This window comes from Gouania willdenowi, chromosome 11 (assembly GCF_900634775.1).
Source record: "Gouania willdenowi chromosome 11, fGouWil2.1, whole genome shotgun sequence".
Lineage (NCBI taxonomy): Eukaryota > Metazoa > Chordata > Actinopteri > Blenniiformes > Gobiesocidae > Gouania > Gouania willdenowi.
The window spans coordinates 8,851,404-8,878,200 of NC_041054.1; the positions used below are offsets into that span (position 1 = coordinate 8,851,404).

General features: G+C 37.0%; 1 protein-coding gene across 2 annotated transcripts; it reads right to left on the reverse strand.

The window, feature by feature from the left end:
• Positions 1-22,160, reverse strand: dennd3a (DENN/MADD domain containing 3a). 2 transcript variants are annotated; one of them, XM_028461632.1, is made up of 30 exons: positions 21,973-22,160; positions 20,062-20,148; positions 17,858-18,013; positions 17,566-17,698; positions 16,468-16,583; positions 16,261-16,391; positions 16,088-16,199; positions 15,852-15,971; positions 15,684-15,782; positions 15,473-15,592; positions 13,878-13,993; positions 12,775-12,930; positions 12,593-12,689; positions 12,406-12,509; positions 11,072-11,277; positions 10,823-10,982; positions 10,442-10,598; positions 9,479-9,701; positions 8,763-8,842; positions 8,490-8,669; positions 7,750-7,920; positions 7,429-7,558; positions 7,027-7,134; positions 5,202-5,299; positions 3,388-3,542; positions 2,422-2,488; positions 2,262-2,334; positions 2,058-2,176; positions 1,819-1,956; positions 1-1,056 (listed from the first exon to the last, which is right to left on the reverse strand). In XM_028461632.1, exons 2-30 carry the CDS (start codon positions 20,140-20,142, stop codon positions 862-864), a joined length of 3,801 nt encoding a protein of 1,266 aa, XP_028317433.1. In that variant the 5' UTR covers positions 20,143-20,148; positions 21,973-22,160; the 3' UTR covers positions 1-861. The 2 variants fall into 2 exon arrangements, 1 of the variants encoding a protein (XP_028317433.1); XR_003675086.1 differs by lacking the exons at positions 1-1,056; positions 2,262-2,334.
• Positions 22,161-26,797: the final 4,637 nt, after the last annotated feature.

Genomic DNA, 26,797 nt, shown 5'->3' on the forward strand with positions numbered 1-26,797 from the left:
ATACAAATGTGAAGCAGTTACATTTTCATCAAAAAAAAAAATTAATTCCCTCTTATATACAGTGTATAAATACAGTAAACAGATGGCAAAAAAGAGACTTAAACATATCTTCATATTGTAACTAAACTTCAGTAAGCCATATAGATAAATAAATGTTAATAATGACGTTGATAATGAAGCAGTAAACTGGCAATTTGTTTAGTTTGGTGTCTTAGAAAAACAATATTCAAAATAAAATGAATGTAAAAAAAAAATAAATGAGGGTGAATCCTTCATTAAATATACCTTTAAATGTATGACTATCAGTTGGATTTTGGCTCATTGTGGGAGGTTTCTGGACTTATACTGTGAAATTTCTCACGTTTCAACACTTTCCCAAACTTACGGGATTAAATGTACTTTTCTCAACGCTCACCAGCATCACGAGTCCAGTTCCCATCATCAGGTGTTCTTTGTGCTGTATATGTTTTGTTCTATAAAACATAACTTCCGTGAAAGTAAACGTAAGAGGGTCTTTCCCACAAATCTCAAAACACTGCTTTGTTTTCCGTGTAATTTGATTCTTTAGAGCTACACAAATGTACCCAAAGTCACAGCTTGAGGTCAGGCTCAGAAACACAATGTTATCCACAACATCTGTGTTATTAATACTAACAGATGATGAACCTTGTATAAAGTAATCAGACATGTAATTGTGTAAAATGCTAGTTTCTTTGTTCAGTCGTCATATGCCCTTAAGCTTAAAAAACGTAGAGTTTCTTTAACCAAATAATGAGGAAAGGCTACACTTCTTCATGTAAGCACGTTTGCTACCATGACTCCCATTTGATTCCTTCATATTACCTCACTCTTTTAAAACAGCTACTCCACCTTCCAGATGGCAATCTTCCCATCATGCTTTCCTGCGCCGCTCAGGACGTAGCGATCCTCGGCAGAACAGAGCGCCGTCACTTTATCATTGTGGCCGTGAAGCTCCTTTGAGACTTGGTGGTGCTCTATGTCAACAATGTAAATCTTGCCTTTGGTTGAACTGCGCCCTAGACCACCAATCCAAACCTAGGAAAGAAAAACATGCATTTGTAAACATAATTTGTAGAGTTATGGATGTCTTCTCCATGGCTCTAATTGAAGAAACACACTGCAAAGCAACAAAGTAGAGAAGTGTAAATTCATGCAACAGCCAGTCAGTGTGTATTTTATGTGCTGGCAGCAAAACTGAATTTAAAACCCACTCAGTGCAAAAAGGAACTGAAATTAACTGTGGTTAGAGCAGTGTTTTTCAACCTTGGTGACGTAATTTAAATGGGGTTGCCTAAAATAGCTAGTAATTACTGATTAAAAAAATAAAAAATCTATATATATTGCTCTTTTTATCACCTCCAATTCAGACATGGGCAAAGGGAGGCTCAGGGGGTACATGTGGCCCACAGTCTAATTTTGTGTGGCCTCCAAAGTAAAGGAAAATGATTAAAAGAAACATACTCAAAAATATAAAACGCAAAAATGACAGAGAAATTTATAAAAATAACAACAAAAATACACTAATTGACTCAAAAAACATAAAAAAACAGAGAAAACCACAAAAAAAACAACATACACAAAACAAAATCTAAAATGTGAACAGAAACACACAAAATTACCCAAAAGTTGCACAAAATATCAGAATAATAGAATATTAACATACTAAGCGAGTGCAGTGTACACAGTGCAGAATATACGAATCGACAAGAAACAAAGAGGATTACTTCCAGTAATGTTGATCATTTCTTTAAATGGTTGTTTCTCATAAAGTTGGGTAAGTGCTAAATAAAGACTAACCTGGTTTTTAACTTTAATCATGCAGTGACATCCACAGCAGTCCTGAAGAGTCACGTGGTGGAAAGGTTTGGTCGCATCTTTAAGGTGCCAAATGCAAACATCTCCAGAGTCTGTGCACACACTCCACAGCTCGTCCCACTAACACACACACACGAAAACAATCAATAAGTCTGACTTGAGTGTAATCCAATTAAAAAAAGAAATAAAATAGTGTGTGTGTGTGTGTGTGTGTGTGTGACCTCAGGTAGGATCAGTATGGAGCTGAACGTAGCTGTGGAGCCTTTACGCTGCTCTGGCAAATGCAAGCGCTGCTTCGTTGAACCGTTCCTCCACACCTCCATTATACTGTCTCTGGAGCCTGAAAACCGTCGGGGACAAATAGAGCTTGGACTTTCACATGAACTCTTACAGGTTTCTAACTTTCAGCACAACGTTTAACTTACAACACCACAGCATTCCATGAGCGCTGTAGATAGACTGCAGACAATTGCAGGAGAGTCGGAAGTGTCTTCTCACCTGAAGGATTGCAAACATTTATCGATGCGATATTGACAGAAGTGCAGAGAGGTGAGAGAGTCATTTTAAAGCTTGTATTAAACCAACCTGCAGTGTAGAGACGTCCCACACCATTACAGTTCCCTCTGCACTGCAGGAGTACGCCACCTTTTGGCTAGGAAACATAATACACAAGTAATTAGTGTTTTCACAGCAAAATATGAATTAGTCTTCAGATTAATAATGTTTTTTTTTTTTTCCATTTTCAGTTTAAAACCACAAACACTCCCTTCATATCTTCTTGTAACCTCACAGAGCTTACTTATAATTGGCTCTTTTCAAATCAGATCAAAAAACTTTTATTGTGGGATTTTCATCTCATTTCTTATTTGTTGGCGATAATGTGAATCACAGTGTTAGTCATTGTGTCCTTTAGCGTTTAGTCTTATAATAGTGACGAGATCATAACTGTAATGAAAATATTAATTGATGAAATAAATACTGTATGCACATCTTAAACAAAGTATAGTGATAACAATGTTAAGGTTTCATTTATTCAGACAACTGTTTAATTCAGGAAATTTACTTTGAAATTTACATAAAAGCGATCAGTAGATGCCTTTGAGGAAGTAAATTTCAAAATAATTTTCCTGAAGAAAAAGTTGTCTGAATAATTGAAACGTATTAAAAAATAAATGCTGAAAACCACATTAACGCAGATTAATTTAAAAAGAGATGTTAAGAAAGTAAGGATTTCTGTTAGGGTTAAATAGTGTTTCCCAATTCTAAGGATTTAATTCATATAACAAGTATCTTAATTTGCTGCTAATTGTATTCACATACAATAGGAAATGTGATAAAGTCAACTTTTACTCATCCGTTCACCCGACAAAAAACAGATATAAACCAAATCTTCTGCCTGTTTTCTACATCAAAACTCTCACTTCCTGTGTGGTTTCCTTCAAAAAAGGCTGGGATGGTACTTGCAACCATTCACTGCTAACATGGTTGTGAATTTCGTGCCAAAATACAATTTAGTTTCAGTTTCAATCAAAACATAATCGTCTCACTTACCTGTATTTATCCGTGTCCAGTGCGAGTCCCGTGACCTCGGCCCTGTGTTCAGTCAGCTGTCTGTTGCACACCATGGCCACCATGCTGATGATGTAAATAACAGAATCCTCAGAGCCCATCCACACCTGATCCGTGTCCACTCCCAGCATACAGTTCTGAACACAAACAGCACAAAGATCAGGAGTCACTGTTCAACACAATAAAAAGGCCACCTCGTACATGGTCAAATGATTAAAAAACAAATAATGAACTCTAAAATGATGCAGATGGTGAATGAGAACATGCATCACTCACCATATTCAATTAATTATTGTTAGTTGACTAGGATTTTCCAATAAGAAGATTTTTTATTATGTTTTTTTTTTGGTTTTCTAACTGTGGGGCAGAAGCATGCTCCTGTGCTGTAACTTCACAGCTGTGCGTGGCCGTACGTAACAAATGAATGTGACAGTTGTAATTTTTAACAAGAGATTACTGAACTTTTAAACCCATGGTCTGCAGAGAGGATCACATTTAATGCATTACCCTGAGCATTTCAACATGCAATACCTAGCTTTTCCACTAGATGACTGAGTCTTTCTATTTAACTTATTCAGCCTGCATTAAACACATTTAAACAGAACAAGACTTATAGCTTCCCTATATAACTGCATAAAATAATTTGGCATATTTTCATAATTCCTTAAAATTTCACTTAGGATTGTATGCCGTTGCCTTATTCTAAAGACATTAGGCTTATTCTCAAGAATACATTTAAAGATGTTAGTACTTATCACATTCAGTCAAACACTAATTACCAACTAATCTTGAGTGACTCTTTTCAACCTTATTTCCACTCTAGATATCAGTGCAACACATTAAAGGCCAAACTGTTCAATCCTAACATAAGTTAAAGACACTGAGCTCTTGATATAGACATATACTGAGATCACATCATACTAGTGGCTTTGAGATGGAATATGTATATGAATAAAAAACAGAAAATATTGTCTTGTTTGCAGCCTGTCACTGACGTTTTCTTATCTCTCACCAATTTAATCAGTGGTCATACCGCTGTAGATCTATGACGGCATAATCTACTGCAAGTGTCGCATAGTTGAACTCACAGTGAACCGTGCACAAGAAAATACACTCTGTCTCCAACATACACACAAACAGGTTAACACGCTTCATGTGACTGTGTCGCGCAGATAGCGATTAGCTTAGTCTTGACAAACTTCACAGTGATCTTTAACTTCTAACAGGATATTTTTCTACTATAGAAAGGCTTAAGGAAGAAGATTGACTTTTTGGTTTGTTCCAGTTACTGGTACTACACCCTAAAACATCTGCTTTGAAGTCTGGAAATGATACTGCACTGGGCTGAGATGGAGGCAGCAGCAGCAGCAAAACATCTGGATCAGATGTTAGCCACTGGCACAAAAACTGTTTGATCTGCTGTTCAGCGAGGAGTCACATCTGGCAGGGTGGGTGTTTTTTTATTTTTTTTGTAGAAGATCAACAAAGTCCAATATGTTTGTCAAATGAACTTAAGCAGTTATAAAACTGAAACAAACGTAATACATTTTGAAAAATAATTTGTGAAAACTTAATAGATAGCTGGTGAAGTGTTGCTGCAAGCCTTTTATTGCAGTATCCAGATTTTGTTGTGTTAAGAAAAAGATAGATTAATCTCACTTTAAAGGTTATTGTGTGTTTGTGTGTGTGTTCTGCCTGATATTGCAAATATCACAGCCTTTTTGTGTATGTAAAAGTTCACAATCATCAAGAACAGAGATGTACTTACGAGTACAGAGTTTGTGTGTGAGTCTTACCAATCTGGCATTCCCAACATGGCAGGTGTGTGTGAGGGACCAGCTGGAGACATCAAACACCATCACCTTTCCCGCACTCACTGACACCCACAGTTGCCCTGAAAGCGCGCACACACACACACACACACACACACACACACACACACGCACGCACGCACGCACACACGCACGCACGCACCCACACACCCCTCAGTGGGGATTTGCTAAAAACTGGTAAGAAGCCCCTTCCCAATGAACAAGAGACTGTCTAATAAAGAGTGTATTTGTGTTTTGACTTGTTTTCACTAAAAAGCCAACATTGACTTTTACCTTGCTAACTACAATAACTTTATTACTTACTAACGACTTGACTCATGAAAAGACTGAATCAAATCTATATTTGAGCAGCGTGACTCCACCCAAACGGCCAGACTTCCTCCAGCGAATTCATTGCTATTTGAAATCCCCGCTGGTGGAAACGGTAACACCCTAAATTCCACACAAAGTTTAGAAGAGGATGGTGAGACTTTGATTAGAAACTGGACATAAAAAGCAGTGGGGAGGAGAGAGAGAGAGACAGAGAGAGAGAGAGGGGAAACTGGATTGAATCCAGGAATTGAGTTGTGTGACCTATATTCTAGGCAGAGATTGAAAGAGTTGACAGTGTAGAGAGAGAACGAATGAAAGGCTGCATTTGTTTCTTTTCACCAACAGAAATCCAAATGAGTGGACTGCTACAGGGGAACTGAGCTGTGTTTGTATACGTCTGAATCACAGAGTATGAGTGTGCATGAGTGTGTGAGGGTTTGCGGCAAAGCTGCCACCAGCATGTATCCAAGTAGACTCAGATGGTCGCCCACTAAAGGCCAAAGCTTAGCATGTTTTCCTGTTCCCTTCCTGCCTCGTAATGCCCATTCTTCCTGCATGAAAATCAGACCATTATACAGCAAAGTAAAGTAAAGTAAAGTAAAGTAAAGTAAAGTTAAGGGGGAATTGGGACTAATAATGTTGTCAGAAACAGCCAATACAAACTTAAGTAAAAACTAAAATAAAAATGTATGCAGAACGTAGAAAATTCAGGTCCTTTCTTCCTTGTTTTTCTAAACGTTTGCCATCTTAGGTTGACATAACATGTTATGCCACTTTTTCAGTGAAGAGTAATAATTGTGACCATCACTCGCCCTCCCTGAGGTAGGATATAAAAGAGTTTTGTCGTGCAAAATATGTACTGGATAACAATAAGGAAGTGCTACACCCTTAGTGAGGGGGAAAAATGTAGGAGGTTCTGGAAAACAGGAGGAGAGAGGCAGTATAGTGTTAGTAAAATGTGCAGTAACAACTTGCAGTCTGGTGTGCTAGTGCGATGATGCATGTTTAGAGAGAGTAGCCCTGAGAAATATCCCAATGCTCATATACAAGGAGGAAGTAGATGTGTGCATCACGCACTTTCTTACTTCCCTTAATCCTGATTCGTCCATTTATTATTGGTAAACTACCAAACTTTGTATTGTAGCTGTAAGAACCAATGCATTTTTAAAAAAAAATTTATTCTGTAAATATATCATAATTTCCTCTTTCTATTTTAGTTTTCACACTACAGATGAAATCATAGGAGCAGCCTGACTGAGCCAAAGGCAGTGACACAATAAATGTGAAGTTTGCATTTATTTGTAATTCTGAGCAATAATGTTACACAAGAAACATTTTCTACTTCTCCAAACAGCCAAGGTGACAATTACAGCAAGTAAGAACCTGACACTCGCTTTCTCAGCATTAATAACAACTCTACTAAGGTTGCTTAGATACAGGACACGCTGACCAGGTGAGAGTGTGGGTGTGTGTTTACCTGGTGTGTACAAAAGTACATCCACTGCCTGAGGTGCAGCAAGCTCCAGCGAAGGGTTAATTTTGTGCTTTAGTGTCTCTGCAGTTGTCTTGGGGACCATCATTGGGACTAGAAGACCCAAATCACACAAGAAGCTAACAAGCTTTGAACAATAAGAGAACCTTTGAGCAAGGATTGAAAATGTAAATGAAGCGTCTGAAACAAATATAAATGTCCTAAACATGTAAGATCATTAAAAATCTATAATTAATTGTGCCAAACAAGTGTACTGCAGTTATATGAATAAAGTTTTGGTAAAATAGAATGCAAAGTCAAGTAAAGCCAACCTGAACCAAAGCTACGGTGTAAAATTGAGAGTAATCTTGCTCAAAAATAAACATCCAGTTATTGATTTTTCTTTACCTTCCATTTTAATACGCTCAAAGTGGGCCAGCTTGGACGCAGCATAGATGGCCTTGCTGCTCTGAAGGCTTCCCACAACAGCATCCATCAACAAAGCATTCGTCAGAGCCTGTTGCATGTACTGTGGGTCCTGCAAGAGGCAGAAATGGGAAGTCAGAGTGTTAGTAAAGAAATGAAAAAAAAAAGCAAAGCAAACCAAAAATGTGGGGAAAAGAAAGACTAAATAAAATTAAACATATAATTTTAATAATAAAACCAGCCAACTTTAAAATGTATGCATTTCTGCATTTTACATGTACTCTGACATTACTGCAGCGTTACCTTATGTTGGTCAGATACGATTCGCCCCGCCCACATCTCTTTAACCATCAGGTTCCAGAGTTCAGTCTCTGTTTTCAGATTAGCCTCGAACGCCTCCTTCCTTCCTCGAATACGCAGCTTCAGGCTGGGAATCCTCAGCAGCAGGAAGGGGGCAGAGGACACTTTGACTTCCTACAGGGAAAACATGACACTACATTATCATCCTGGTTTTTGCCTGAATACAAAAAAACAGGTTTTGTTTGTTTGTGAAAGCAATTAGATGTCTGCATTTATATTACATCATAATAAAATGTCATGTATTACAGGCAATAACTTTATACACAGATTACATCCCACTTTGGGTAAAATGAAGTATTTCGAGAAACATTCTAAAGTAATGTTTTTCTGAATATAAACACACACAAGAAAATAAAAATAAAACAATGCAAAAAATGTTATCTTCATCTCTAGGTGGTTTTTGTCTACATCTTATTAAAAAATATAAAGACAGGAAGAAAGACATAAATAAATAGACAAAAAGAAAAAAATAAAGGTAGAAAGAAAAAATAAAGACAGAAATAATAAAGAATGACAGAAAAAAAGAAACAACAAGAAAGAAAAAGTTCCACATTGTATGAAGTGGCTCAATGAAGCAATGACTATGCACCAGAGAAAGTTTCTTCCACAGGAAATGCTCTTATCAGTAACTTTGTCACGTTTGCCTTTTCTTAGTTCGGAGGAAAAGACCAAGATGACGTCACCTCGAGATCTCGATACTGAGCCACCTCCACGTAGCCCGGCCGTCCGTCAGTCAGCAGGAAGAGTCGGCGCTGAGTCATGGCAATCTTCCCCACGCCGCGACTTGTTTTGACTGAAGAGGAGAGCTTGAACACGCACTCACTGCTGTCAATGTGCTCCAGCACAGACGCTGGCACACACACCTTTAGAGTTTAAAGTGATGCTACATTTTAGCTCTTTAGCACATTATTTCACCGATGGTTCATTGTAATGTGCAAGGTGCACAGAATGCTGACCTCTTGTGCCTCTGCCTCAGTTTCCTTCCAGATTGTGTAAAACACTCGGAATAAATCGGGACCAACCTGCTTCTGGTTGCCTGCAACAAAACACACACATACACACATTATGTGCATCCATGTGACTTGTGATACCAAATTTAAATGACAAATCCATGCATGTAAACCAAAAACCCTCAAAGAGTGATGGCTAAGAGTATTTCTTCATCTGCAGAAACATGTGGGTGTTTGCGTAAAGACTGATGATTCCTGTCTTCCCAAAGTCTGTGATTCTTACTTTGATGCAGAACTCCGACAATGACTAAACTCACAACAAACACAACTCATTTCATTCTAAACTGTCAGGGCGACCGTGGCTCAGGTGGTAGTGGGTCGTCTTCTGATAAAGCGCTATATAAAAATCAAGTCCATCCATCCATAAAGACTTAAGAACACTTTGTTTTCACTTCAGGAAAGCAGTAGTGAACCGTCCAAGCTACATGACAAAGTCTCCTGGAAGGAGTGAGCTAATGATTAACCCAGAAAATAAATGTTTGCCTGAGTGAAGGGACTGGGGAGCTACGAGGTGGAAACATTTGTGAGCTGGAGCTCTGCAGTCAACGTGTCGGACAAAAGATTTCATTAATCTGTATTTGTGCCACTTTTACTTTACTTTCAAGGACCTTTTTTTTTAAACATAAACATGTTTCAATCAAATGCTTGTACGCACTTCTTACCTACAGTGAGAGCATCAAACAGTCTGTAAATGGTTCCTTGGTCTTTTACAATGCCGGACTCCTGCACACACTTCACAAACTCCTGCAGCTGCATGTATTTTTTGGGCAGCTGAAAGTGCTTCACGGCACCGTCCTCCTGCCCGTTACCGTGACACGCACGTTCCCGCTCCTGATCCCTCTTCACCCGACTGATGAGACGTTTGAGCTCCGGTCGTCTGTCTGCCTGTTGGGACGTATTTTTTTTATATATTAAAGTCATTGAAGCATCAACAACTGATAAAAAGGAATCCATGAAGTAAAACAGCTTTTTAGTGAAGCAAGAATGCTGTGTCATACTTGTCAAAGCAATGTTGTGAAGGACAATTTCAGTTTAAAAGTGAAGAAATGACAGCACTATGGTGTACATTTTAGGACATTCTCAGGTCTCAGAGGTATCAGGTATCAGCAAAACCTGTCATTTGTCAGACCAGACGGACCTATGACTCAACAAAACCTCCGTCAGATGAAACTGCGTCACTTGCCGTCAAATGAAACGGCCTCAGGCCTAAAAATAAAAGTCAGACTCAATGGCATCAGGCTGTAAAACACAATATGGCATTTTATTTTGAAGGACCCGGAAGTCCATGTAAGTTGAAAATCTGTTCTTTCCTTAAGTTAACATATACAGTATCAACGTATAGTTTGATTAATAAATACTGTACATAGTTATATTGATGACGTCATGTGTATTTCCGGTTCCTTCAAAATACGTCATGTCGTGTTTCACGGCCTGAGGCGGTTTTATTTGAGGCAGTTTAGTTTGATGACTTTTATTTTGAAGCCTGTGGCCGGTTCATCTGATGGCGTTTGGTTTGACAAGTGACAGAGGTTTTCCTGTTACATCACTCTGAGACCTGAGGATGTCCTAAAATATACACCGTCGAGCATAATGTTTTTATTTCAACATGACCTAAAAGCCAATACCTGTAACCGCTCAACTTCCGGTAAGGAGTCGACCAACGTCTTCACCATCTGAGTGGGGAAGATATCAGAGTCAGTCTTGTAGAGACTCTGGAAGTCCTCTAATGCGTCCAGGCGCCTGTTGGTCACAGTGTTCACCAGCCCACGCAGATAATGATATCTGCACAGATTCACAATGAATGGTTAAATGTGTAGCACAATGCAATTGTGTGCATTAATAGGAAAACAGCTCATCTATGCTAGATTTCCTAGTTTGAATTGAAATACTTATGTTTTTTCATTAGCATTGTTACCCTGTAAATGGCATAATTCCTATTGTACTTAAAAATACCCTTTTTTTTCATTTGAAAAAGTTTTCCTTATCTCTGTCTCTCAGCTGAGTACCTGGCCAGCAATGCAGACTCCTCAGGCGGTGTCGCATTAATAACCTTCCCCAGTGAGGAAACCATGTCGGAGTAATAGTTCTGGACATATTGATAAGCCAGGGGAGGAGGGAAGTCTGGGAGATGAAAAACCTTCACTGCTTTCTTTGGAGACTTTATTCCTAAAAAAAAAGGAAAATAATTAAAAAATAACAGAATGAGATGAGGAAACTTTCATCGACCATTATCTTTCAGCTCTGCTGCTGCTAACCAATATCAGGAGTCATCTTTCTGAGCGAGGTGGGCCTGGTGGGGCTGATGGCAGTGGCTGTATCACTAGGATGTTGGTCTAGGTTGGGCAGACTGGCTCCGAGCCTCTTGCTCAGTCTGCTTTCAGGGCTGGTGTAGCTACTGTAGCCCGTCCTGGAGAGCTCCGACATCGGAGGTCGACGAGGAAACTCTGTCACGGCGCGATTCCTGCACCAAGAAATCACAAGAGAAGGTGAAATAAAAAGGCCAGCTATACACTGCTCTAAAAAGACATACAATAGATAGATTCTATTTTTTGTTCTAAAACGAACAAGGTAATTTTCTTTTTGTTGTATATCTGTGTAATTCAGTGGTAACAAAGTCCAAGTGTAACAGGTTCACGCATTTCCTTAACTCAGAGGAAAATATGCAACGTTTGTTCCCTATTTTAGGATACAGATTCAAAGATTAGTCACTCAAAGCATGCATCATTAATCAATGACAAACATTCGTGCACGTCACATTGCTTTTGTTTTCAAACTTTTGTTGTTTTTTAATTATTAAAATCTCTTTTTCTTTTTAGTTACAGCTACTGTTTCACAAGTGTTGGACTTTCACTTCTGTACATGGTTATTGTTCAATGATTCACACATTATGCGTATATCATTTTGTGGTAAAGTTGAGCTTAGCTTTGTTTTTTTAAAGCAACATCTCGATCTGTTCAGTTTGATTCCACTTGGACATTTCAGTCACATTTTACAGAGAAAACAGCTAACTGAAGATTAGGAATTAGTTTTTATTAGATTATTAAATGATAATAATATTAATAGCTTTTTTTAAATCCAAAAATAGTTATTCAATTAATAAAGAAAAAGTATACATTAATTAATAATTATTTCACATATGCTAAAATATGACCTGTTAAAGCAGTGGTTCCCAACCATTTTTGGATCGTGACCCCATTTTTATATCTCAAATTTCTGGCGACACCAAAGAGTTTTTTTTTTTTTTTTTCGAGAATTTGATTTTTGGTCATGTTTGTTATACAGTGAGTTTATTTGTTTTTTTCTCTTCCTTTCACTTTTTTTTTCTTCTCTTTATACTGAATTTTATTTGAATTAGATTTATATTTGAGAAAGTAGAGCATACAGTTGTTTAAGATTGTGTTGCCTTTCACTTTGAAAAGGAATCATAATTAAAAATAAAAAACATATATTTTTTAAATCAGTAATTATTTCAACACATTCCAGGCAACCCCACATGAAAAACACTGCGTTAAAGGAAGTGTAACCAGATTCATAGTAAACATTATTGTCACGCTCTGATTCAGCAGTAACATCACAGCGGGCATCACACCTGTTCACATGGTTTCGCATACGTTGCTCCATGTGGCTGAAGGTGTCTCGTTTCCTGTTGAGCCTGTCCCGCAGGAAGGAGTGAAAGATGTGCGTGTCTAATACCTGGAGACCACAACAAAGAAAAACATTCAACTCAGGACTGTATTTTTGTTTGTGTGCTGTGCATGTGTTGTGCACAAAAGCACCTTTTTATAAAACAGCACATCAGCAGGTTCCCGTGTTCTCAGAAACTCCTCACTGTTGAAAACTCGATGCTCGTGGTTTAGAAAGTCCTGAACGCCTCTGAAAACGTGACACAGAAACAATATCATTAAAAGTACGATTATATATGTAAAGATGAATTAACGTGGGTAAAGCGGAGCCCTACTTGAAGATGTTGACCACGAGCTCCAAAGCGATGTTTTGTATCTGTGAGTTAAGCCGTCGCTGCCAGTCTCTACGTTGAGCTCGCAGGACGTTAGCATCCGTGCTAACTCCGAGATGACACATCTCCAAGTCATAGTGAAGCTGCAAACACTCGGCCCTTTACAGAGACACCACATTCAGGCTGTATGACAACATCTCTTTCTTTGCTGAATATGTAATTTTTACATTTTATTGTACTTTAGTAGAAGTACGGTTACTTGATTTAAATTTTACTCAAGTACCAGTAAGTCATACATAAAATACTCAAGTACAAATAAAAAGTAGCTAAATTAAATAGTATTCAAATTTAAAGTTACTAGTTACTTGCATCCCCCCATGTTTATTTTTGGTAATAAATCTTGCCACGGTTCAATTGTACACAATAAACAACTCATGTATAAACCTAAAAAGGAAGAGATGAAATCTTGCACAATTGGAATTTATTTTCCACAAAGGCATCTGTATAAAATAAGACTTGTCAAAATGTATCATTCTTTTTAAAATAAAATAACTTCAATGAATTCAATTAAAAAAAAAAAAAAAGATTCTCAGGCTCTAAGTATAGCTATATTTATATAATCTAAAACTGAAAAAATACACCTTTCCGCTGACACCTTGTTTGGCCCGATCCAAGTACTTTTGGATTTTTCCTAAGTTTTTTTTTCACACTGCCCTCTCCCATAGGGTTAGGGTTAATACACGGAGCCAGCGTCCTTCCCGCGCGTGGGCGTGGTTCCAGCGCCTCTAACTGACACGCTTCCAGCATCTCAGAGCAGAGAGAAGCGCTTGCTTTTCCATGATTTTGAGACCTAATTTTAAAAACTTAGCAATTTTTTTCATCTTTAAAAATTGGCTCAGTGGTCAATGACATGTTTTTTTTAGTTGTGTGACAAACTCATGACACAAATGTATTTCTGCTTTACACAGACTTTACGTACAAGTAAAATGACTGATTTAGAAATATACTATACTATATAAAGTACCCATAAAAGCAACTCAATTACACTAATGTGAGTACTTGTGATCAGTTACTTCCAACTCTGCATTTAATAATTGTTGGGCTACCTTGAAACAAAGCTCTCGGCTACAGCTAGAGGAATAGAAGGCAGGTCAATGTTGTCAGACAATGATGACTGTATGAATCCATCATCGATGTTCACAAGGATTAGGTCCTCCGTCTCCTATAAAACAAAGATCAACAGACATACACGAGAGAACAATGGCTATTATTCATGACGACAGAGTAAGGGCTGCCAGTGCGAAACAGAAGGCTACTGTAAAAGATGTGAAGTCCGCTTTCTGCAGTAACCATTGAATAAAGATGACGGCAGAGAAGGGTAAACGGTCACAGTGAACTCAGCCGTGACGTTTTAACTTGCAGCAGATCCTAGTGTTTACACGCTTTGTCATTGTTTGCAGAAAAAAACAAAGATGCTTTGTTCAAGGTTGCACTGTCAGAGATTGAGAAAGTATTACAAGAATATTAAACATATGAATGAATACAAAAAACTCTGCAAATCCTCTTGTACAATCATTTGTTTCTACAAGAGTTTTAATTAGAAACAATAGCTAAACAACTAAGCAATAAAGATAAAGAATTATAACAATAATTTTAAAGGGATACTCCACTGTTTGAAATACACTTTATAGAATATCTATACCTAAGAAAACACATTATGTTGCACCATATTAGTTTTATTAACTTAATGTGGAGGACTCCAACCCTAAAGGATCGTCTTTAACACTCCGTGATTACTCGCTTAACTTCAGCCATCAGAGCATCAGCCGCGCACTGTTTAAGGGGAAGTAAAGGCCCCTTAGGAGAGCTCTTCCTCTCTGCTTCATCGTCTACTATGAAACCACAGAGTTGGAATTGTTGCCCATTTTCAGGTCAAAACTGTTTTCATTCTCTTTTTGGTAAACAAAAGAGGTTTACATCGGCATCTTTAACTTTGGCTGATTATTTTGAGCAACCAAAAAGCAGCACAAATTGGCATTTTTACCAAAAAAGCTGTTAAATGATCTATAAAGCTTGTTGAATGCTTCACTCCAACATTAAACAATGACGTTTACAGGCAAATGGGGCTGTGTGACGTCGTCAATCACGTAATTTCAAGATAGCAGAACACAGGCTCCTAAAACTGTAAAATCCTATTTTTTTAAATTAATAAAAAGAAATATGGTGCAAAATATTGCATTTAGTTAGGCATAGATCTTCTAATAAGTACAATTCAAAGATTTTAGGCCATATTTGTAAAAACAATGGAGGATCCCTTTAAAAATTACGAAACAACCCTTAAAGTCCCAATTTTAACACAAACTCAAGGCTTGATTTAAGTTTCACATCGTCAACATTGTTGTCTTTTACGACTTAACAACTGAGGACAAATAATTGCTTTTCGTATCATACTATGATGTCCTTCAACTCTCACTTTGTTTCCAACAAGTTCCTCTTTGAAAAAACACAACAAAAGCACACAATCAAACAAGATTAACTTCATCAACAGCAGCATCATTAGCTGATGACCTCAGAGCAATATTAGATTTTCTACCTAGGAATTTAATGAAGAATGTTTTTAACTTCTTCACATAATACTTTCAAAACCACCCCCACATGTATCCATCATTATAATAACTTAATAATGGAACTTCATACGTACAGCTGCAACCTCCTGGAAATGATTGATGTGACAGCCCATCAGAAAGGCAGTTGGAGCCATGAGGAAGTCAAGCATTCCTCTGGCTAGAACAGGAACATAAGGTTGCTGCCAGGACAGAGGCTGTGAGTGTTAGGAAAATTAAAAAAAACAGGAAAGATGTCAGTGTTGAGATCATTTGATCTCACGTGGAGAAAATGTGCCCTACTCCAACCTGCAGGTATGACAGCAGACACTCTGCAACCAGAGTGAGTTTGGCCCAATCAGAAGAGAAGAAAACCAGCCTCTGCTCCTGGAGCAGACAGGACAGCACCTAGAAAAGGAAAGACATTACTTGATTCTATGCACCTTAAAAACAAAATAGTTCCCTGTTGAACGTTACCTGCAGCAGTGCTTTGTGGGTAAAACACAGAAATGGCAAATGCAGGTCAATGTCAATAACAGGGCTGTCTTTATCCTCTCTGGATGGAAGAACCAATTGGAGCGGGCGAAGGCTGAAAGACTAACACACAGAGTTACTCTATACATAAGGATCTACAAAAAAAGGGTGAAGTTGTTGGATACAGAGGATTATTTCATTCAGCCAGCTGATGGATTGATATAAAAAAGGGTTCTGACCACATGGAGTTGTCCAGGAGGCGGCAAAGGTACCAGAGACAGCTTAGCTGAGAACTCCTTTACCGTCTCCTCAAAGTCCGCTTGTCTTGCAGGTCGAAGTTGAACCAGAAGGCTGAGAGCACGAAGGCGTTAAGGATCAGGACAATAATCAAGCAGCAGTTTAAAAAGCTCACCAAGACAAGCAGTCTCTCAGGGCATTGTAGTACGGAAACTTAGAAATGATGCACACAACAAAGGGTGTGTAGAGGCGGGACTTGGTGCTGTTCCACCTGTGACCGTTCTGGACGTGACCTTCCTGACAGGACTGACAGAACAGAGAGCCAATGAGACTCTGGTATCCTAAAAAAGTGTTTCTAAATGTGTTCAGAGTGCGTTTGTACCTGTATGGTTCTGTAGTACTGCACAACAACGCCATGGGTTCGGTTTCCAAAAAGGTCAGTGAACACTAGGAAGTGGTATGTGTCTTCTCTCTGCTCAGTGGCCAACTGTAGCCCTCCTGCACAAAAACAGCCAGCATTACACCAAATTAATCATAAACACTTGGTTTGCAATTGTTTGTCCCTCTCTTTATTTAAAATGCATGTTTTGGGACAATACCACACATTTATACACTGATTTTTGCTCATCTGAAGTGTGTTTTTAATGTGTACAGTTCTGATTATTATAACTGCATTGAAATCTGAAAAGACTCTGGTACAAAGACAGGTTTAGCTGATGGTGTATCAGTTTAACTGGTGACACGTCACGGCAGAAGCATGAGACCTCCGATTTCATTATTCATTATTACTATTTCATAAATAATGTTTTGACACCATATCACACATTTCCATTGTATATTTCCCATAAAACTGGTGGCTGAGAGTCTAGCAATGTGGCTAATGAACATGTTAAGTAAGCACAAATCCTCTCAAAGTGGTTTCTAGAATACAACAATGAGTACAATATACTTTCATGGTGCCAATGGAATGTGGTGCAACATAACTTTCACATCACAGACATGGAGCTAAAAAATATGTAGTAACTGTGTGACGTTATCATTTCACTGAGGATGTAAACAATACAAGGATAATGTGGGATTAGAGTTGGATGAAAATAATTCTAAAAAAAAAAAACACACTGGGAAGATGCACCTCAGAGCAGCCATTGAGTGTAGTGGGCCACATTGGAATCCTTCTCATCCCTGTAATGTCATGAATGCAGTGTTGTATGCTAGCAATCACCATAGCTTCACATAAAAAAAAAGCATGTGAATCTCAGTGTCAGGACATGGAACATTGGTCATGATCGTCATTGTACACCATTACCCATAGAACCAAAAGAGATTATTGATGACAATAAGTAAAAGCCTGACTCAGTAACTGAGGAATCGTCAAATGTTAAATCTTGTTGGAACAGATGAAGCAAACAGACTGAATACAGCTGTTTGTATTAAAGACGTTACTGTAGAGGAATGTTCTGCTTGATAAAAGTGAAAATACCAGGAAAGCAGAGCTGTGGCAAAGCAATGAGATCCAGATCCTTTGGAACGCTGATATCTTCTGTTGCTGGAGACGCATCAGCACGACCGGCTTCTCCATTGGATGATGACTCGGTAGAACGATCCCGTCTCTTCTGCAATAAGATACTGTAAGTCTCTAAGTCTCAAAAACATTTTTAAAATTGTGTTTTTATCTTCGCACAATTGAGAGAGAGAGACTGGTACGTGAAAAAAAAAAGTACATTAAAAATTTTTGTTATACTCTTGCATTAAATAAAAAATAAAGAGAAAACCTTCTTTATGAAGCTCCTCCTCCTCTGGACACGACTGAAAGCTGGACCAATCACCTGGCTGGAATTAGTTCCTTTAGAAACAAAAGGCGGGGCGTGGACCTGCAGTACCTCAGCTTCCAGCAACGGGACCTCATTTAGTTTATCCTGCAGTTGAAGCTGCGTGAAAGGAATGCAATGATACCGTGAATTAATATTAAGAAATATATTCAGACACATCAGCGATAACAAAAGAAAAACCTGACTATTATTTTTATTTGCTAATAAATAAAGTAAAAAGTTAATGCATATGCTCTAAATTAAAATTTAAAAAGAAACTCTCTTGCTTTCGTTCCATTGTGCATCCCACCTCAATACACTGAATGATAATACAAATGTTTTATTTATTACCTATAACAAGGAGCTAATATTTTTACTGGTGTTTATTTGTTTGCTTGCCTGTTAGCAGGATTACGTCAAAAGTACAGACCAGTTTTGGACAAAATTGACAAAAGATGGACCTTAGACCATGGAAAATTCCATTACATTTGGAGGAGGGGGGGAGGGATATCAATGTACTGATTCTGGATCAGCTTTAAAAAAATTTAAAAAATCCTTATCTCTCATCATTGGCAAAATTTCGAAATATCAAATACCAATAATTCAAATATTGGGACTCATCCGGATTTATTGGCCATTTGATTGTGATTTTTGACCATTTCGATCTACTGTGTCATTATTAATGAAGATATACATTTCCTTCAAGCTTATAAAGCAGGGGCGTCAAACTCATTTTAGTTCAGGGACCAAATACAAAGTAGTTTGATATTAATTGAGCCGCAGATTTTAACCAGGAAAACGAGCAATTCCAACATTACTGTCACCAAGTTTGTACTTTACACGACATATAAATCATACATAAACGATGTAAGACAATTACAATATCCAGGCAATAAGTGACAGATATCAGTTCCTTCAGGATTTTCTCTTTTAAATTTCATTGATTTTGTCACCATTTTTTGGGGGGAAATTATGAGAAATATATTCAGGAAAATGTAGTTCTTTGAACAATCTGAATTTGTGATATATACAACTGAATTATTTGGTCATTTCGTAAATAATTTTTTGTTTTTTCTAGGGTTGTCCCAATCCGATATTGATATCGGTCCGATATCAGCCAGAAAATGAATATGGGATTTTATTGGACTGCATCTAAAATCTCCAATATAAGTGCTCCAATAACTTTTTGTTGTTTTTGTCCCCATCCACAGTTGTTCCCACCATATACTGACAGTAAAAATAACTGAAAAACGTGAGTTGTTTGCACTTTAAAAGCATAATTTGTTTTTATTGGATTTATTTAGGTTATTTTTCAGGGTCTTATAGTTTATTTTAATTTATTCAATTGTAGAATACTTTAGATTTTATGTTGAAGGTTAAAATGTATTGAACCAATTGGTTAATAATAAATGGGTCAGTTTTTCTCATCCCTACTGTTGATGACTATTGTTCTCTGTTTGAGTGATATCACTTGATCAAGACTTTAACATTCCACACTACAAAATAAGTAATAAATGTATGTATGATTCATGCTGAGATCGCATCGGATCGATATAGATATCGGACAATACGCAAGGCTGCAAAATCGGTATCGTATCGGAAGTGGAAAAAGTTGTATCGGGACATCCCTTGTTTTTTCTGTCTTTTTGACTTTCTGCTGCGGGCCGAATTGGATAGTCTAAAGGGCCGGATTAGGCCCTCAGACCGTGAGTTTGACACGTGCTTTAAATCAGTGATTCTCAACTAGTGGGTCGGGACCCAAAAGTGGGTCGTGGACCAGTACTAGATGAGTAGCGGACAGATGGTCAAAAATGAACGTCTCGTGTTGGACTCGTCTTTTATTTTGAAAGAAACTTTTTTTGACAGGCATGTTGCGAAATGCATGTTGCACACGAAAATATATAGATTTCCGTTTAAAAAAAAAAAAAAAAAAAAAGATTATGTATGTTTGTTTTTTGAAAAACAAAACTTGGTCTGAAGAATTCAAAAAAAAAATGGTGAAACCAGTTGAGAACCTCAGCTTTAACCTCAGCTTTAAATGGTACCATGTGATCCAGATTAGATTTTAACAGTGATCCAGGTTACTGTTAAAATCTGACAAAGTGCTGCTCTTGTTTCAAACGTGGTTACAGTATGCCCTTACACCAGAAGTCAATGTTTGTGCATACCTGGTATATGTCTCTTAGCTTATCACTGGGAGCTCCAAGCACTACACATGCTTCCAGCAGTCCGGATGGGAGCTCTGCCATTACACACTGCCAGGAACACACAATTAAAGACTTGCATGAAATACTCCTTTGGGTTGTTGTCGCTCTCCTCCATCAGGATGGTGGTAAAAGGCCAGGTTATACATGCATTCACAGCAGCAACTCTCCTCTTTTTTCTTTACTGTACTTCCTCTCCTCTGCTTATTTAGATCATTTGTCTTTGTTTTTATATTTGCTGTACCTTTGTATCTCTACCATCTGTTTTTCCTTTTTTACTCCCGTACTGACAGTCTTCAGGCCATTCCGGCCTCTGACTAAGAGCCCTGCTGTGTCATGGAAACAAAAAACGCACACATTTAACTCATTTATTCCCCTGAAAACCTCTAATTTAGGAAACCTTGTGGTGAAGAGGCGGGAGCGCCTTTACGCTTTTCAACTTTTTTCGCCCATTTTCACACACAAATCTCTGCCTCAACCCTTAGTACCGCGTACAGTACACAACTTTATATTAAAACAACCATTTGTGTGATTTTTTTTTCCCTTTTAAACTACACACTTAAACTACAGAAACAAGTGCGAGCACAATAATGTACTAGACTGCTGTGAGCTCAGAGGAGGTAACCCCACGCTGTGAGAAAAGAAGACATCTGCGTCTTAGACTAAGCTGCTTTTACTTCACCAAACTAGTTTAACCTCATAACTTTCAGTCAGGCCTTTGCTTTGCTTTGCTGTTCCTTCAAAAAAACCCAACACGCACTGAAACTATTTTATGGAAACAACATGGACTGCAAGTGATTACCTAGTGTCGTGTTCACATATCCTGTGAAGGAATTTGTATCATATGTGACATCTGATAATAAATGCACAGCGTCCACGTTAAAAAATAATAATAACTCTTTCTAAACTACTGTCACTTCTTAATGGGTCAATAACTAGTCTGAACCACTTCTACAGACAAATCAGGGTTTGATTTCAGCTATGGTACCATAAATATTTAAAATTATCAATATATTCACCTTCTAATCATGCCTATTAAGACAATTCTTTGTTTTTAGAAGCAGATGTGCCAATTTTTCTCCACCACAACAAATGCAATGATAATTCTGACCTGGTATGTCAAACAGAAAAAGGATCGGCCTTAAACGCAGTGTCTATTGATACAGAAACGTCCCACTTTTGTCATATATATTTTTTCATTTTACGCCGCAAATTCCACCTTTAAAAATACATATACAAAAAAAAAAAAAAATCAACATTTTAGGGTATTTCCTGAGTTAGGGTTAAAAATACATATACAAAAATAAATAAATATACATTTTAGGGTATTTCCTGGGTTAGGTTTAGGGTTAGGGCTAAAATAAAAGGGTTAGCAGGGTAGCTAAAAAATAAATATGAGCTAAAATACAACTGACGGAACTGTAAGTCACGTGGTGCACCTATCACCTCACCTAAACTGGCGAAGGAGGGGCACAAGTCTATTCATACGTTTCCGAAGAACACGGTTCAACAAGGTGGTGTGACAAAATAGATCAGGACTATTTCATGATTTTAACATCACAACAACAACAAAGAGGGAGGGACACACACACACACACACACACACACACACACACACACACACACACACACACACACACACACACACACACACACACAACATGGCATCTTGAAAAAAAAAAACAAAAAAACATTAATTTGCATTTTATGGTGAATTATATTTTAAATGCATGGAGTTTGTATCATGAATATCAGGTAAACTAGCATTAAAAACAGTGGAATTTACCAGTAAAGAAGTTCAACAACCACTGGTCGTGCAGTGGAAACATGTTGAGATTGTGAGCTTTGTAGATAAACCGAAGTGTGTACACTCACCTTTATTATTCGACCATTTCCACTGGAAACGTGGACGGAATGCCCCGAGTTCCCTCTTTGTGTCTCACACAGAGCGACAGCAGCTACTTTAATGAATCCAAACCCAAAGTCTGCGGATATTCTGGTATTTCTGTCTGACTCTGACACACATTGCTGAGGGTTTTTTTTTTTTTTTTTTTTTTGCCGCTGACCTGTCAAACTTCAGCAAACCTCTCGTTCACTTCGACGTCCTCTGAGACCGTTTTTCAAAGTAAAAGTTTTGACTTTGTAGGGGGCATTTAACCGCTAATTAGCGCCACCTGCTGCTACCTTTTGCACCAGTCCAAATACAAAATAAATGAATAACTATGTAAACGTGAAAATTAAATACAAATAAATAAATGTAAGTGGAAAAAATGGAAAAATCAAAAAATGTTTTCTAAAAATTAAATAAGTGGAAATAAAAAGAAAAAAATAATCTAATTTATTTTAATTTTTTTTAAATTTATTTTTACTTTTAGTCATTTAAATTTGTATTTTATACATATAAAAATATTTTTGTTTTTGTTTTGTTTACAGTTTATTTTAAATGTTTTGGCATTTCTTGCATTTATTTATTTACGGAAGAGCAACAGTTATATTTAGATTTTAATTTCGAAATTTCTACTTTATTAATAACATTTTCTCCATCAAAATCAATCCTTTTCCGTATTTATTTCATTATGTATTCATATTTGTATGTATATTTTAACTTTTGTATTTTTTCCCACTTATATTTATTTTATTGTATTTAATTTAAAATTTTCCTTTTTTATTTTTTCACGTTAATGTATTTATTCATTCAATTTACATTTTGGCAGGTTTGATCCTCTCCAAGACCAAGTTAACAATACAAATACGAAATAATGTAGTTATTTACGCATATTTGTTAACACATTTTTATGGTTAAATCTTCAGTGCCTTCCTTTTATTCCACGTGTCAAACTAAAGGCCCGGGGACCAAATCCAGCCTTTTAGTACATCCAATTTGGCCCCGCAGGAGAAAGTAAAAAAAAAACATGAATCATTTTGTATATTACCAACTAATTTAGATGTAGATATCTCATCCCCGCCAAATACATCAAACCACTAGACTCTCCACAATATTTGTAGGGCTCACGGTTTCCCCACGACAGCAGTCGTTTATTTTATAATATCAAATTTTTCCCCAATTCCTTTAATTTTCCCCAATATGTTTCACAAAAATTGCACCAAATTATATAAACATTGGTCACAAAATCAAGGAAATGTAAAGTAAGGACCCTGCAGGGTGGTTATCTGTCACTTATTGCTTGGTTATTGTCGCTGCCTTGCATACTTTACATATAATTTATAAGTAGAAGTGCACATTAGATTAGGAGGTGAGGCAAAGTTTTCACTTTCTAGCATATTAAATGAGTGACCAAGCATTATTTAAAACTGTATGTAGGCCTGGGCTATATAACGAGATTCAAGATATTTCAAGATTTCTATTTTGGTGATTACAATTACAATTACATTATTGCCTATAACAATATACAACTATATATATATATATATATATGTATGTGTGTGTGTGTGTGTGTGTGTGTGTGTTATTTTATAGCTTATTTTCTATTATTTTCTATTAAACAACTTGTTTTAGGACTCGAGCATTTCACTACAGAACTCACTCACACATGCTGTCCCTCAGAGGAGAAAAAGCTAAAAGTGAAACATACTGTGCAGCTGTTTGGTAATAAATGTGCCTCTGTGGCATTTTAAATCATTAAATTTGAACCTGAATTGTGTTTCTGGTCATCATTTATTGAGTTAAAAACAACAAGATTAATAACGTTTTTTTTTTTTTTTTCAAAAAAATATTGGGGTATGAGTTTTGGTCCATATTTCTCAAACTGTAATATGTATGACTTCACTGGTTTTTGTTCATGTAAGTTATTTATAACTCGTGCATTTTAGTGGGGGGTTTTTTTATACAGTTTTGTTTTTTTAACCATACTAAGTATCAATCCATTGCCTATAACCACTTCTTCATACACTTACAGGGAACTGTTGTTGGATGTTTCCAGCTCACATTGAGCGTAGGAGGAGTAGTAGCTTAATTCAATTAATCATTTCTCCAACTAGTTCAACTTTTATTCTTTAAAAAAAAAAAAGTATTATTATTATCACACAAGCCCCTGGTCACTCAGTAATAGTTTTGCTTCATGTTTTGCTGTAATAACAGAAATACACCACCAGATGTCGTCTTCAAACCTGAAATAACATCAATATTTAATTGAAGTGTTCCTGCCCTTGGTATGAATGAGATAAGCAATGACCACTAATGATGTAATGTTTGATGTATAATTCAGGAGGCTTTGATATAAAAGACTTTGCAGATAAAACATTTATGTAGACTAATTTACATTCAGGAGTCGAGTTTTGCAAAATATCATTTTTAGATAAGATTATTATTATTATTTTTTTTTTTTTTTTTTTGCTAGATTGCACAATTGTAAATTATAATAAAACCATCACAGAATGGTCAATGGGTTGAGTTTGCTTCACGTTCAAATGGATATTCTTCAACATGGGTTTTTTTTTTCTTGAATTACTGTAGAGGAAATTAATTAGTTTTTCTAAATATTCAGTAAAGCTCATCTGTTTATGATTAGTCAGTCAGTAATCAGATAAAAATGATATTGGTTGTTTACTCTTCTCTTTCCTTTGTTATGGACATTTCCTCGTTGATAGAAGAACTTTGGGAAAATACCCAGAAGAGTCATGATGCTAATATATGAAATGAAATCAGCATAACTGAATTTATTAAAGTAGAAACACATTTTTAAGTTGTAGTTCCCTATACCAAAGCTTTTACTCTTGAAGCTATGTTACATGTATCAACTAGTATTGAGTGATGATCACAATATTATTGGTGCTTTAGTCAGTTTTTTAGTCATTTGCCACTTTCCTCGGTTCAGGTTGGGGTTTCTACCATGTTGTTACCCACATGGCAATTGTACAATTTGACAAACCTTTTGTTTTATACATATGCCTTTGTGGAAAATAAATGAATTGTGTAAGATTTGGTCTCTTCCTTTTTAAGTTTATACATGAGATGTTTACTTAATGCAAGGGAACGTCAGAGAGTCCATTTTTACACCCACAACGTCACCGGCCTTGCGGATGATTCTGTTGGCGTCTGCGACCCTCAGTCCGCTCCGCCAGCAAACAACAGCGTAGTAGAGGATCGCACTCGCCACCACAGACATCCTAAATAAAACATCCTCAGCATTTTCCTGCAGATGTTGGAGGACCTCAGCCGTCTCAGAAAATGGAGGCGGCCTTTTGGGCCTTCCTGTAAAGGGAGTCACTGTTCTTCCCCCAGTCTAGTTTATTGTCAATCACTAGTCCTCCACAATGTCCACACTAAGGATAGACCCATATGGATTTTTTAGAGCAGATGCCGATACCGATTTTTTTTTTCCCATCAGTTTTAGCCGATGTCCGATACGGACTGCCGATTTTCTTGGGGCGATATTTGGAGCCGATACTACTTTTACTCCCTCAGTTTTCATCATAAAAATTACACGATGATGAAAACAAATTTTTAAAAAGAACATTTATTGAAATAACAAAGGTGATTTAGAACGACACCAAGTAAAAAATATTTAACAAATATTAAAAACAGGTGTTGTGGAACAAGAACAAGTAAAAAATATTTAACAAATGTTAAAAACAGGTGATGTAGAACAAGAACAAGTAAAAAACATTTAACAAATGTTAAAAACAGGTGATGTAGAACAAGAACAAGTAAAAAATATTTAACAAATGTTAAAAACAGGTGATGTAGAACAAGAACAAGTAAAAAATATTTAACAAATATTAAAAACAGGTGATGTAGAACAAGAACAAGTAAAAAATATTTAACAAATGTTAAAAACAGGTGATGTAGAACAAGAACAAGTAAAAAATATTTAACAAATATTAAAAACAGATGAATGTAGAACAGGGGTTCTCAACTAGTCTCACCCTGGGACCCACATTTTGCCAAGGTCATTAAATCGCGACCCACTTTCTTTCTTTTTTTTTTTAGAACTCAAACAACCAAATTTAGTTTTTCAAAAATAGCTGTTGAAAAAACACGTACGGTATATAATCTTTTTTTAAACATAAATCTATATGTGTTTCTGTGCAACACGCATTTCACAGCGTGCCTGTCAAAATAAAAGTTTCTTTCCAAATAAAATACAGGTCCAACATGAGAGACATTAAGGTTTTACTTATTTTTGACCAGCTGTCCACGGCCCACCTAGTACAGGCCCACGACTGACTTTTGGGTCCCGACCCACCAGCTGAGAATCACTGATGTAGAACAAGAACAAGTAAAAAATATTTAACAAATATTAAACAATGTGAATCGGCGAACCAGCAGCCCTCATCGGCCGATGCCGACACGTAAAAACCGCAAAAATCGGCCGATAGTATCGGCCGGCCGTTGAATCGGTCTATCACTAGTCCACACTGACCCCCTGGATGGAGGCAGGGCTGACCGGCCTCTTGGTTCTCCTCAGGTCCACAATCAGCTCCTTAGTCTTTGTCACATTGAGTTGTAGATGGATCCGTTCACTGCATGGCAAGATTTATTATCAAAAATAAAAACTTGAGGGGTGAAAGTAACTAACTTTTACTTTGAGTACTATTTATTTGAGCTACATTTGACTTCTGTTCGAGTTTTGAGATACTCTTGTATTCAGTAGTAACGATTGCATACAGAGAGACGTAGTCAGAGGTTTTGTTTTGCTGAATCAATAAGTCAATCTATTACAGATGAACAGAAAATGAA

Coding starts and splice junctions, on each gene's coding strand:
- dennd3a (XM_028461632.1), bottom strand. CDS start 20,142: ATGGCAGAGCTCCCATCCGGACTGCTGGAAGCATGTGTAGTGCTTGGA. Junction 12,690..12,774: donor CTCGTGGTCAACATCTTCAA/GTAGGGCTCCGC, acceptor TCACGTTTTCAG/AGGCGTTCAGGACTTTCTAA. Junction 7,559..7,749: donor TCGTATCTGACCAACATAAG/GTAACGCTGCAG, acceptor TGCCTCTTGCAG/GACCCACAGTACATGCAACA.